The 12,620-nt window shown below is 35.2% G+C and overlaps 3 protein-coding genes across 4 annotated transcripts; 1 reads left to right on the top strand and 2 right to left on the bottom strand.

Moving 5' to 3' along the window:
• The first annotated feature begins 739 nt into the window (after nt 1–739).
• Nucleotides 740–1,829, top strand: LOC114762475 (uncharacterized). Its single transcript, XM_028951965.1, has 3 exons — nt 740–901; nt 1,017–1,061; nt 1,243–1,829. Exons 1-3 carry the CDS (start codon nt 740–742, stop codon nt 1,657–1,659), a joined length of 624 nt encoding a protein of 207 aa, XP_028807798.1. The 3' UTR covers nt 1,660–1,829.
• A 1,160-nt stretch (nt 1,830–2,989) lies between these two features.
• LOC114762472 (14-3-3-like protein D) lies at nt 2,990–7,292 on the bottom strand. Of its 2 annotated transcripts, none has more exons than XM_028951955.1 (7): nt 7,105–7,292; nt 5,947–6,253; nt 5,769–5,856; nt 5,457–5,566; nt 4,346–4,494; nt 3,393–3,448; nt 2,990–3,303 (listed from the first exon to the last, which is right to left on the bottom strand). In XM_028951955.1, exons 1-7 carry the CDS (start codon nt 7,175–7,177, stop codon nt 3,301–3,303), a joined length of 786 nt encoding a protein of 261 aa, XP_028807788.1. In that variant the 5' UTR covers nt 7,178–7,292; the 3' UTR covers nt 2,990–3,300. The 2 variants fall into 2 exon arrangements, with proteins under 2 accessions (XP_028807788.1, XP_028807789.1); XM_028951956.1 differs by having other exon boundaries at nt 3,393–3,445.
• A 2,875-nt stretch (nt 7,293–10,167) lies between these two features.
• LOC114762462 (heavy metal-associated isoprenylated plant protein 28) lies at nt 10,168–11,204 on the bottom strand. The gene is given in 4 exon segments (XM_028951945.1): nt 10,168–10,747; nt 10,750–10,833; nt 10,946–11,021; nt 11,128–11,204. Coding segments are annotated over 4 exon segments (429 nt in total). The 5' UTR covers nt 11,134–11,204; the 3' UTR covers nt 10,168–10,484.
• Between the last annotated feature and the right edge of the window lie 1,416 nt (nt 11,205–12,620).

The raw sequence follows: 12,620 nt of genomic DNA, 5'->3' as shown, positions 1-12,620 counted from the left end.
GACTATCATAGAAGAAAGATTTTAAACTTGAATCCAAACCCTACCCCTTTTTTGTTTGGATGGGGGAAAAAATTAGGAAGAAAAACTTTCTAAAACGATAAAGACTTTTTTATTATTTTTAAAAGTTTTTAACTAGTATTTTTTTCCCTTATTTTCTTCACTTTTCTTTCAATCCAAACAGAACGGATTTCCGCTGTTTATGTTGGAGAGTTTAAAATGTTTATAATAAATTTAAGAAATATGGAATAGTTTAGAATTTTTGGAGAATTATAATTGGGCACTTCTTGTCACTATCCATACTATTATGACGTAAAAAGGCAAGGCCAAATGCCTAAACTTATTACAATTATACTCATTAATTCCATATTCTTTGAAGAGTGGTTCAATTCATATTTTAAGCGCTTGTTGAATAAGTTGTGTTTTATTTCATTGTTATCAATTATTATTTCACCAAAAAACAATTTTTGGCCAAAGGAAATTATTTTACCAAAAAGTTATGGCTTCCATTATTAATTACTACTAGTCATACCTACGAAGGAGGGGAACGCAGGAGATTACAAACTAATTACGACAAAGGAAAAAAAATATATATATTTAAAAAAGATGTAACAAACTCAACGAACTCACGTGACACGGAAGGGCTTATGAATAGGCCACATTCATTTTTGATTTCCCTCCCTTGTATGCCTTCCTCAGTTTTCACTTCTTTTGTTTTCACTCAGAGCTGCAGTGAACGACAATGGAGTCGCAATCGCAGACGCAGATCCAAACTCAAACGCAACCGAGCAAGACTAGCTCCAGAAAACGACAGGGGAAGAAAGACAAGTTATCTCTGGAGGACTACCTCGATTTCCGCCGCTCCCTTCAAACGGTTGATCTCAATATAAACCTTCTCAACCAGGTTTTCCTTTCCTCCTATTTATTTATTTCTTTATTATTATTCATTGATTAATTCCTTGTCTATTTCCGAGTTCAATTTGAAAGTTATTCATCCACGACATTGCTTCATTTTGCAGATCATCTATATCCATGGCTTCAAGAAACTGTACGGACAGACCAAGGTCATACACTCGCTCTTTGCACATGCTGGTTTTGAGTCTCTGTTTGGCTGCCGAGAAAATGGCAATGAAAGAAATGTTACTGGTTTTCTGTTTACTTAACTACTTTTTAAGAAATTCAAACTGAAATATCATGCAGAAAAATGGTAGTCCTCGATTATTGAATTTCTAATTGATTTCACAGAAAGTGTTGGTGGATGCCGTGAATACGCTTGATCTAATGGATTTGCCGAGATCCACACTCAACCAGAGTGTGTCTGCCTCCGCGACTCTCCCATTGGAGGACGTAATCGCTGATCTCAACGAACTAGGCTGGCAAGAGTGCTGTGTTACCTCTGTTTACACCCTCAGTTCTTGCCCAGAGAACTCCCTCCCTCTTGAGCAGAAACCGCAAGTCACCAAACACTTGCAGAGCAGTTCTCGAACCAAGACTTCGGAAAAGTCAATGGACGCTAATAAAATCAGTGGCGTCCTCCCTAAAGCTTCCCAAAATGGCCGGCGAGCCCCGAAAATGGCGAACAAGCGCAAGAGGATCAATGGCTGTGATGCTCTTGACTGTGCTTCGACCATGGATTCGGCCGTCTCGCTCGCCTCTAATTGAATGTGATGGTTCGTTCCCCCCCCCCCCCTGCATGTACTTCAATTTCTACTCATAATGCTGTTGCTAGATGTTTCCATTGTTAATTTGTACCTTTTTGACTTTTTCCTTATTATTTTTGCTTGGAAAAAAGTTGGATTACACAGTAGCTGGAGAATGCATCCACAACTTTATATCAATATTATTTCCATGTCCCGGTGGTCAAGCTCAAAGGGAATTGAAGTTAGGTATATGATTTAACTATTTGATTTGGTCTCAGTGACATGAATAATTTGTATACTTGCGGGTGTCTTACGGCGTGATTAAGCTACTTAATGAATATTACAGAATTTTACTTAAATTTATCCAAATGAAAATTGCCCTAGCTAAGAATGCTAGCTATTATTGGTCTTTATTTACACCAGACAAGTCATATGGGTATCATGGGCGTGGCACATGAAGTTCAATTGCGGATATTCTTAGCATGGCTTAATGAGTACTAAGAAAGTAGAAGACTAGTTAGTCAGCTTCAGTGCGTCTGTCTCTATGGTCTTGCTTAAAATTTCATGTGAATATTCACCAAGAAAGAGAACAAGGAATTTAACTTCTTTGAAGCTTGTGAATTTAAATTCCTGAAGGGTTTGAATTGGCACCCCCTGAATTGCTATTTGTTCCATGCCAGGCTACCAAAAAGAACAATGAATTTGTTTACTGGCGACGTACGAACTCTACATCAAAGATAGAGATTGGCGATGAGGACCGAGACTACCATTCCAGTGGCTTCACGTAGTGCCAGCACTGTTCTCACCCCCAAGCATTTTAACTTTCCCCATTTATAGAAAATATCCCACTATTTGCTCTCATTCTTCATCGAATAATATGAATCAATTTAGAAATAATGGAATTTCTATTTTTTTTTACTGAATCACATGAAACAGGAATAAGAGCGCGCTTAAAACCCATGTTCACTATAACTACTTTTCTTTCTCTCTTTAATGACACCACATGCAACCCAATCATAGACCATCGAGAGCCTGGAGCCTCGGACTCCACCTTTGGACTCTCGTCTTTTATAGTATCAAGGTCCTTCACTTCTTCCTCTTCCGTTGACATATATTAAAAATGCTCTGACAATTTCCTTATGATCGTGTAAATGTGCTAACCGTCAAACACATCCTCTAATGACTTGCTTAGCGATCATTTGTTATTGTTAACTTGGCACCTATTTTTAGTAAAATAAATCTACCTAAGAATCCTAGGGATTGAGATTAAAAACACGGTAACACGGTAAAAGTATTACGGAAGAATCTTCAATAGCAGCAGGCCCATATACGGCTGCAGCATTTTCCATTGGTACAAGAAATACAGCATAAACAATTCTTCTCAATAAACCCTCCCACGGAAAAGGAGGAAAAGCTTTGGGGGGATGAAATAGGCCATTTTCAAACACCACACAGAAAGGAACAGACCATAATAAGGCACAAAGTTTTTCCCCCGTTGGGAAGTGTGGCCAATCGACAAGAAACATTTAAAAAAAAAAAGGAAAAATAAATAAAAATAAAAATCGGGACCCTATCACTAGCTAATACACAGATGAGTTAACGGCGGCCCTCACGTCTCACCCCGAACACATCAACTCTTTAACGGTGCTACCTCCCATCCTCCTCACTGCACAGATGAAATGAGATAGATAAGTAAATTAGAGCAATCAAACAGAACGATCAATGATAACTGCCATGAACAAAGAAATTACTCACCTCTGCATCCTCGCCTCCGCCAACCTTGGCAGTGCCATTCACTTTCTGGGCATCTTCTGTAGCAGCAGGAACAGAAAACTCAGAGTGCTAGATAAGTAATGCCAAACAGAAAAAGATCCTCGTACTAATTGGTCAGACAAAAACTGCGCTTTACAAAAAGGAATGAGATTCCCATAACGCTAGGTCCTCAATCAGATATCAGCGAATGATGAATAGTTTATCATCACAAGGAAATGTTAAAAACTAACTCAGATTCCTCCCTGAAAACTGTCAATTATCTAGATTCTCTACCAAAATAAGTGTCCATTAATATTTCATAAACTTAATTCATCTCAGAGCATCATCATTTGAAAATTTACAGAACCCAGCTTTTTAACAAAACAAGGGAGGATAACTCACAGTTTGCAGACTAATCTACTATATTCAGGTTTTACCCGCATTTATAAGAGCCTCAATCAAAGCTCTAAAAGGACTGACCACGTGATGCACGTGTGAAACTCTTGGCAGATATCAAAACTTCAACAACAGTGTATCTTTATATATTTGATTTCCAACCAACGGCAGAAGCTAAGAATCATGGAAACTAACACAAAACAAGTGCGGCCAAATCTGAAGAGTTCAGTGGTTTCTTCCAAGTGTTCCACCACGTATGTCAAAGGCATGTGGAGCACAGACTTGACAAAGCGCTTTTTCGGAACATGAACATAACAGATACTTTATGACTATAAAGAATACAAGGCAGATCAAATGATAAACACTACCTAAAAGATAAGGAATGTATATGCATGCTAGCACTTTCAAGCAACTGAAGGACATCAAAAAGCTACGATAATTAAAGCATAATAGATGATTTCAGAAATTTAATCAATAAATTGGAAATAAAAAGAATGAAAAAGAAAAAAAGAAAAAAAAAAGAAAAGAAGAGTGAATTATAGGCCTTTCAAATCGATCACCTCCATCTTCTGGGATGTCAGAAGTCCAAAGGGTAAGGTTGTCCCTGAGAAGCTGCATGATCAATGTGCTATCTTTGTATGACTCCTCATTCAAGGTGTCAAGCTCAGAGATAGCTTCATCAAAAGCTTGCTTCGCAAGATGACAGGCCCTGGAAGAATAAAAACACAATATCCCACATGAAACACAATAACATTAAGAGTGTGTTTGGATGAAACCAAACCATGGTTTGGAGAATAGCTTCTGGAGAATATATTCTGAAAAAAATAGATTTTGGAAATAATAGATTTTGTGAAAAAGTGATTTTGAGAAGTGTGAGTGTTTGGATAGTTGTTATTAGAAGTACTTTTTATATATACAAATTGGCATAAATTAATATGATAATTATAGAAAAAATATATTTTATGATATATTTTAATTTGAAGGAATAAAATTGTTAATAATATATTTTTTATTAACATATATTAATAATATATAAAATACTCCCTCTGTTCCTTATTATAAGAGACAAATAACCGAAATACGTTGATAAAAAAAAATAGTTAAAATTAGTTAAGAACAATTAATGTGTAAAAAGTATAATTTTTTTCCAAAAATGCCCTCATTAATAAGGAGAGAGAACATGAGAGAGAATAATTAAATTATTAAAAGAAAGAGAAGTGAGAGGGAGAGAGAGTGTGAGTTGGAGATAATAAATATGGGTAAAATAGTAAATCAACACATAAAAGTAGAAACAACTTGTAAATGTCTCTTATATATAGGAACATGCCATAAACATCAAATGTCTCTTATAATAAGGAACGGAGAGAGTAATATAATTAATAAATAATTAATATGTATATATATATTTATAAGATATAAGATTAAATATATTTATAAAAAATATGTTTATAAGAAAAACAACAAGATACATATCCTATAGGCTCTCACACTCTCCCCCTTTACCTCCAAAAGTAAAAAATTTCTGCTTTTCTCAAAACCATGGTTTTGAATCCAAACCATGGTTTTGATTTTTTTAAGGGTGTTTGGCTAACATTTTTTCCAAACCATGGTTTGGGGTGCTTGCCAAACACACCCTAAGTAGCATTACAGAAAGAAATCATATCCACAAACCTTTCAGGTGAATTCATGATCTCATAGTAGAAAACTGAGAAATTTAGAGCCAGCCCCAATCGGATGGGGTGCGTCGGGGGCAATTCAGCCTCTGCTGCTGCGGTAGCAGCCTACAATGGAACAAAACCATATCACTGGTTGAAGATAAATGGAATAAAGGACACAACCAAAATGGGGGGAAAATAAGAAAAATTTCTCATGGTTCTGAGCAATATTAAACAGGTATAACTTACCTTAACTGAACTCAGCAAATAATAATATATACTATCATGTAAAACGCAAACATAATAGATCAGAGAATTTGAATTGCACCTCATATGCTTTCATAGACTGATCAGCAGCCTCTTTCTTTTCGTTGCCTGATTTGAATTCTGCAAGATAACGATAATAATCCCCTTTCCTGCAACCAGAAACATGCCATAATTTTCCTATAGGAAACAAATTATAATACACTAACATATTCAGGAGGGAATGAGGCATGAGCGCTCACATCTTATAGAAAAACACAGTTGATTCACCAACAGTAGCAGAAGGTATGAGGTGCTCATCAATCACCGTCATAACATCATTACAGATGTTTGAAAGCTCTGCTTCAACTTTGTGCCTATATTCCTTAATCCGTCTGGCATTTACTTCATTCCCTTTTGTTTCTTCTTTTTGCTCTATTGAGGACAGTATCCTCCATGATGCTCTGCGAGCACCAATTACATTCTTGTAACCAACAGAAAGTAAATTTCTCTCTTCAACGGTCAGCTCAACATCTAGATTTGCAACCTTCTTCATAGCATCCACCATCTCTGTTACAAATGGAGGCAGGAACAATATATTGTAAGTCAAAATTTGTAAGTTACAAGTTAACCGCCGAAATCTGAAGTCAAAATAAACATACCCAAACGCACTCCCTGCTGATAGGGGGAGAAAAAAGAAAATTCGTTGGCAAAAATACTTGTTATAACAGAAATACTTCAAGTGTCATGCCAAAACCTACATGCAGTTCCCCAAAATCCCACGCTTCCAAGGAATTTAAAGCAGTTCAGGCTGAAACCGAAGCTCTGTTTGTTGAGGTCAGTTCAGGCTGAAACTAAAGCTCTGTTTGTTGAGGTTATAAAACTTAAAAGACTTCCCAGGATAATTTAAACCTTTTAGCCTAGATAAACTAATTGGTGTATTGTTCAGGGAAGTTGCTCAAAAACATTCCGCAAGTTTCATCGAAGTAACCAAATCTGACGAATTTTTTTCAACCCAAAAAAATAAAAAAAGTCCTGCTTGGACCGATGGATGATTGAATTGGACTCCCATTACCTAACTCAAAGGCGAAAAACTCAAATCTCAGAAAAAAGTTTTAGAGTTAGATTTCCCACGACTTTCAATTAAAAACAACCATATCCAAATCAAATTACTACTCAACACCAAATTTGAAGCATCAAAACAAAACCACAGGACGAAATTAGCAGAGAATTAAACGGGATCAAGCTTCATAGTGACAAAGAGGGAGGTGGAAAAAAGCAGACGGATATACACTCATCAGACTGAAATCGAAGCAAAGCCCGTAGCTTTAATCTATGAGAAAACAAAACGAAGACATTATATGATCCAAAATCAAGTCGATTAGCAAAATAAAGGAGAAACACTAAGATGAAGCCCTAACCATCGTATCGCTCGGCCTGCTCAGCAAGCTTGGCGACATACACGAAATTCTCGCGCTCTTTGGAGGAAGCCATGGCCGATCTCCTGGAGATTAGGGTTGGGGGATTCGGGCAATCGGGGCTCCGCTCAGCGAAATCTCAGCCCTTTGTTCTTGTAGCTGAGGCCTTTGGAAGCTCTGCGAGACAACTGAAAAAGAGAGTGTCGCTGTCGTAACAAAAAAGCCGATTTGTGTGAAATGTCAAATACCCCCTTCCTTTTTCCTCTTTTTTCCCCCATCTTCACACATCTTGTCTTTCTCGAAATTCCCCGCAACAATTCCTAATTTTGTTTTTTTTAAAATGATATATAATCTATAATAATGCTATTAGTACTAATTAATTCAACTACAGCTTGGCCAAAATGTTTAATTATAATTTATTTGTACCCAACTACGCACTATATATTATTGAAAAATTAGATAAAAATTTAAGAAATTAAACTTCCATTTGATTTATTTTTTCGTATTAATTTTTTACTTATTTTCTTTCGCAAAAGGAAGTAGAAATACGGTAAACTTCAACAAGAAGCGATTAATTTTTGACTTTGTCTCTAAATTTATTGAAAACATGACATTTATGTTCGGTAGTAACATAGGCTTGTAGGGAAGATAAGGCAAAATAAAATTACCTTAAAAAATAAAAATTTAAGCATAATATAATAGATGGATATTATAAGTAAAATAAAATGTTTTTCTCCTATTATAACGGTTTTCATCTGAGTTTTTGTTAATTACTCTCATCTCTTTGATGAGGCTTGAACACGAACTCTTACGAAACAGTAGTAAATAATTACGGAAGTTCTGTTGATATTTTTTTTTTAAAAAAATGGATCGCTTACAAAATCATTATAATTACAAAAACGATATATACACCAATCAGTGGTGCCCACGTCAACGGACAAACAAATAAACTCAAAAGTGGAACGAATTGAAACGTGACACGTTATGCCCTTGGCCAATAGGAATATGATTCTTGGGTAGGGTCGATAAGAACCGGGTTGGTCCGGTCCACGCATCCGATACCTTGGATGGCCAGGTCTTATATGCTTCGCTTGGCTTGACTTTTATTTCTTTTTTTATCTTTTTAATTATTCTTTGGACTAATCTTTAAAAATAAAATAATTCGGTTCCTTCAAATATAAGCATCAAGTTGACCCAAAATACACAAGCATCAAAGTTTATTCACTGGATATGTTTTAGTCCACGATTTAAATGCTTTCTTTAATCAATAGATAAGGATATTCACTTATTCAATTATAAGAGAGAATATAAGAAAGATGTTCCCATATTGATCACTATGCTTATAAAGCAACCATTAACACAAATTAATAGGATTTGAAGCCGCCCAAATTGAAAGATCAGAACGCAATTCCTGTCTAATAAATATGGGTGAATTTCCATTTTTTATTTCAATATTATATTAAATTATAAGAGGGGTTCTGAAATAATAATAATAAAATTACTGTCATGTGACTTGATGATGTTCAAATTCTCAAAACAGTCCCTCTTTAATGCTTGAGAAGTAATTAATTAGAAGTCAGATTAATAAAGCATTAATATTTATATTACATTTTAAAATATATTTTTTTGAAAAAAATAATATGTGAAATTAGTTTCCAAAATACTGATATAATGGTAAAAACAAACGGGAAAATTAAAAAAAAAAGCCGTTCGCCTGTACAGATAATTGTAGCAGTTATAACAGAGAAACCGCATTGTTTTGTTATTATTGTTGTTGTTATTATTATTATAATAAAGGGTTCAATAGAAAGAGACAACATAACGGGCTATGGCGTAGATGTAGAGGAATAGTGAGGTCAATAAGTATGGAAAACTCCTCAGTCTTAGCTTCGAAATCATCATTCAGAAGTTGGTCCCAACAATTTAAAAAAAAAAAAAAAGATGATATCATCACGGAAAAAACTACCAACCAGCCAATTATTGCCATCATTTTGTGAGCGTGGGCGTGCGTGGGGTCCGGTTGGCGTTCTGAGATTCCTCTCGTCGGAGTTAGGCTCACAAATTGGGCTTCACAAAATGGGTTTTATTGGACTCTCTTATGTCCAAAATGGTTCTTGCTCTTTATGGATAGCTGTTTGCAAGAAGACTTGGAAAACGCTAATAGCGTAATAGCCCAAGGGCATTAAGGGGGTGTTTGGTAACCTCCAAATCATAGTTTCAGAAGCACTTTTCTATAAAACGAGACAAATTCCTCCACATATTTGCTTCGTAAACCGTAAAAGCACTTCTGAAACCATGGTTTAGTTTCTATCCAAACACCTCCTAATACTCTTACGTAAGCGAAAGTTCGTGGATTTAGTCCAGCCTATAGCTTCAAATTGTTTGTACCTACCCTTTTTAATTGCTAAAAAAAATAGAGACCAGAAAAACCATTTGATTGTTTTCTTATTTTATAATACTTCCGGTCTTAATTATAAGAGCTAGTTGACTAATTTAAGGAGATTAAGGAAATAAGTTAAGTTAGTTATTTGTAACGAATAGGTAATGTCTTTTCTAAAATAACCTTGCTAATCAAATATCTTGGTTAGAACTATCATTATTAGAAAGACTTCCTTAGTAAAAAAAAATACATAAATATGAAAGACAAAATAAATTAGAGTTTTATATTTAGGAATAAAATAAAAGTCAAATAAAGTCTTATATTAAGGATCGATGGCAGTATTAGTTATTACATCCTCCTATTACAGGCATATTCGGAGGGTACTAAATTTTGTGCATTCTACCTAATAAAGATTTAAAAATTGATTTATCACATTGTGAAGAAATAGTCACATTTGTTAAACTTGATCCTCCATAATTAGATTGTTTTTCTTCGCCCGCAGATTGTTTCTCTTTTGATCCCGAGTAAGGAGGTGGTATTATTATTGAAGAGTTGAATTTAAGTTAATCGTGATGGTTCAAAAGAAAACTCACATGCTTAAAAGCATATACCAAAGTAATTGCAAACACATTATAGAACTAGCCTTCACATGCAAATTTTGTAGTGATTTGCTCCCCCAGATAAAATTAACCAAAACAAGTTTCTCATCGATCCTTCCATTCAATCAACTGAACATTAACTAAAACAACAATTCACTTTGGTGTGTGCAATTAATAGCAAAGACCTTGATACATTGTTGTACGCACCGCTGAAACTAAAAAACAGAGGCGGTACATATACACAAACCATTCACAATTACCCTATGCAGAAACTGAAGAACTAGGTACTGCAGATTGATTAATTCTGGTACTGATCCCTATTTCAGCATTAAATCATCAAGTAAAATGGAAAGCAACGTTAATCAGTTTTGGAGATTCAAAGTACGAGGCTGGAAGATGAAGGATCACATAATGGAGCAGGCGTGAGGGTTGTCGTCACTGAAAGCAGCACCAGCTTGATGGCCAATGACAGAAGAATGAGAAGGATACTGATAATAACGAGGATCGCAGCTATCATAGCCATGCTTGTAGTAGTTATAGGACGAACTTGGCTGAGAGGTGTATAAGTTCACTGGTCCATTACAATGGTGCTGCTGAAAGAATTGCCCTTCATGAAACTCCGTCGTGTACGGCAGCTGCCACACCTCCGCCCTCCGCCCCGTCTTCTCACCGCCTTCAGAACTTTCTTCTGATCCGCCCACCCCGTCACCGTCACCTTCTGTAACTTCATGTCTATCTCCACCTCGTCCACACCTGAACAAACACACAATCATCCATATATAATTAGGGCTTCCATTTTTCATCATCATGCTCGATCAAGCGTATGTTCTCCCATCTTCAAGTTCGTCTCAGATTATATATATACCTTTAAGCTTTTCAAGTGTACTTTTGACCTTGCTTTCACATCCTGCGCAATCCATGTGCACTCTCATCTCTATGATCTGAACGCGAAAGAATAAGAAAATGTTTCACAAAATTCCTCATGCATATATGTATATATAGAACAAATATAGAACCAAATGAAACTAAGAATTGTTATTGATGTACCGTCATGATTTTGGTAGCGATGAATTGTTTCCTGAGAAGTTGTTGCAGATACGGTTTTTGAGCGTTGTGGATTATTATGAGGAGAAGAGCCTCAGCATATATAGGAGAGGGGGCTTGTTTCCTCGGGATAAGGATGCTTCATTATTTTTGAAGTATGAATTAAATATAAGGGCTTGACCTCACCGACTTTTAGCAGTTTGAAGGAAAATAAAAATGAGAGCTGAAGGAAAGGGGTCCAATCGATGCCCTTGTTGATGGATCAGAAACAGAAGAGGGAGCAGGAGAAATGCAAGCACATGCGTTGCCTTGCTTTAATATATAATCCATTCACTTAATAATTTATTACCCTCTAATTATTATAATTAATTGTGCGGTTTTGACTTTCTGTCTCTGCTTAAATGGAGGAATAAATTGAACATATCTCTTTGCAGGGATGAAGGGGCATGTATGGACATGATTAACGGACTTACATGTTAGTCTCAGTTTTCTCATATGTTATTTGAAATTTAAGAAATAAGAGTTACACTTTTCATGATGTATGAATAAACTGTGATATGATTTTCAGACTTGTGAGCTTTTCTTGAGTAAACCTCTTAATTATCAGCTTAAATTAGTGACTTATGAGCCTTTTTACAATCCTAAATGACAGGGACAAATACAATTTTAATCACTCTGTAATAGCAAAATTGCATGGAAATTATAGTTCCAATTAATTTTTAAAAAAAGAATTAAATATAATAAAATAAAATAAATTTAAATTTTGAAAAGCTATGTTATAATTATAAAGGAACGTTAAGTTGACTACTAGAGGCAATGCACTGATGCACATGCGCAGAAGCGAGACTTTAGGGATCCCAAGTTATTCAATGCTTTAAGCCGACTCACTGCAGTTATACATTTCTGATTGTCAACGTCCAACAAAGTATAGTGCCCATTTAGGTCTCTCTTTTTTTTAAAAAAAAAACATAATACTCCTCCGATCCTTAATATAAGACCTATTTAACTAATTTGATTAGATTATGAAAGTTAGATAAGTTAGTTAATTATAATAAATGTGACACGTTTTTTCTAAAATACTATAGTCATCTTTCTTAATACCCCTTCTTTCTCTTCTACTTGATTATGGTTAAGGAAGTATCTATAAGGGTAATTTAGAGAAAATTGATAAATAAATAAATGGGTCTTATATTTAGGGCTAAAACCAACTCAACTATTGAGTCCTATATTAAGGACCGGAGGAGTAAATCAGTTGCAAATGATTTGATGTATGGGACTCAAATTTTGGCTAATTTTGATGTGTTGGGTTGTTTTTTTGCCTTCTAGTTGAAATTTTATGTTTTATTTGTTTATAATACTACTGCCTTCTCTGTGGTAGTGTTAGTCTGTTATAATGTGTTTTTATTTTTTAGACTCTAACTTACTATGGTTTTATGTTTTATTATGCATATATCTATGCCTAAGGTAATTAATAGTGCGATTTTTTTTAAATCTTA

The sequence above is a fragment of the Neltuma alba genome, unplaced genomic scaffold, assembly GCF_004799145.2.
Source record: "Neltuma alba isolate B1F8T4 unplaced genomic scaffold, ASM479914v2 tig00011215_pilon, whole genome shotgun sequence".
NCBI classification, from domain to species: Eukaryota; Viridiplantae; Streptophyta; class Magnoliopsida; order Fabales; family Fabaceae; genus Neltuma; species Neltuma alba.
This window is presented reverse-complemented; position numbering and strand designations above follow the sequence as displayed.

What these genes read in the sequence shown, in the direction of transcription:
- LOC114762475 (XM_028951965.1), top strand. Translation starts at nt 740, where the DNA reads ATGGAGTCGCAATCGCAGACGCAGATCCAAACTCAAACGCAACCGAGC. An exon ending in ATATAAACCTTCTCAACCAG is followed by an intron (nt 902 to 1,016) that starts GTTTTCCTTTCC and finishes TTCATTTTGCAG; the next exon opens with ATCATCTATATCCATGGCTT. An exon ending in AACTGTACGGACAGACCAAG is followed by an intron (nt 1,062 to 1,242) that starts GTCATACACTCG and finishes TTGATTTCACAG; the next exon opens with AAAGTGTTGGTGGATGCCGT.
- LOC114762472 (XM_028951955.1), bottom strand. Translation starts at nt 7,177, where the DNA reads ATGGCTTCCTCCAAAGAGCGCGAGAATTTCGTGTATGTCGCCAAGCTT. An exon ending in GCAGGCCGAGCGATACGATG is followed by an intron (nt 6,254 to 7,104) that starts GTTAGGGCTTCA and finishes CATTTGTAACAG; the next exon opens with AGATGGTGGATGCTATGAAG. An exon ending in TGACATCCCAGAAGATGGAG is followed by an intron (nt 3,449 to 4,345) that starts GTGATCGATTTG and finishes CTGCTGCTACAG; the next exon opens with AAGATGCCCAGAAAGTGAAT.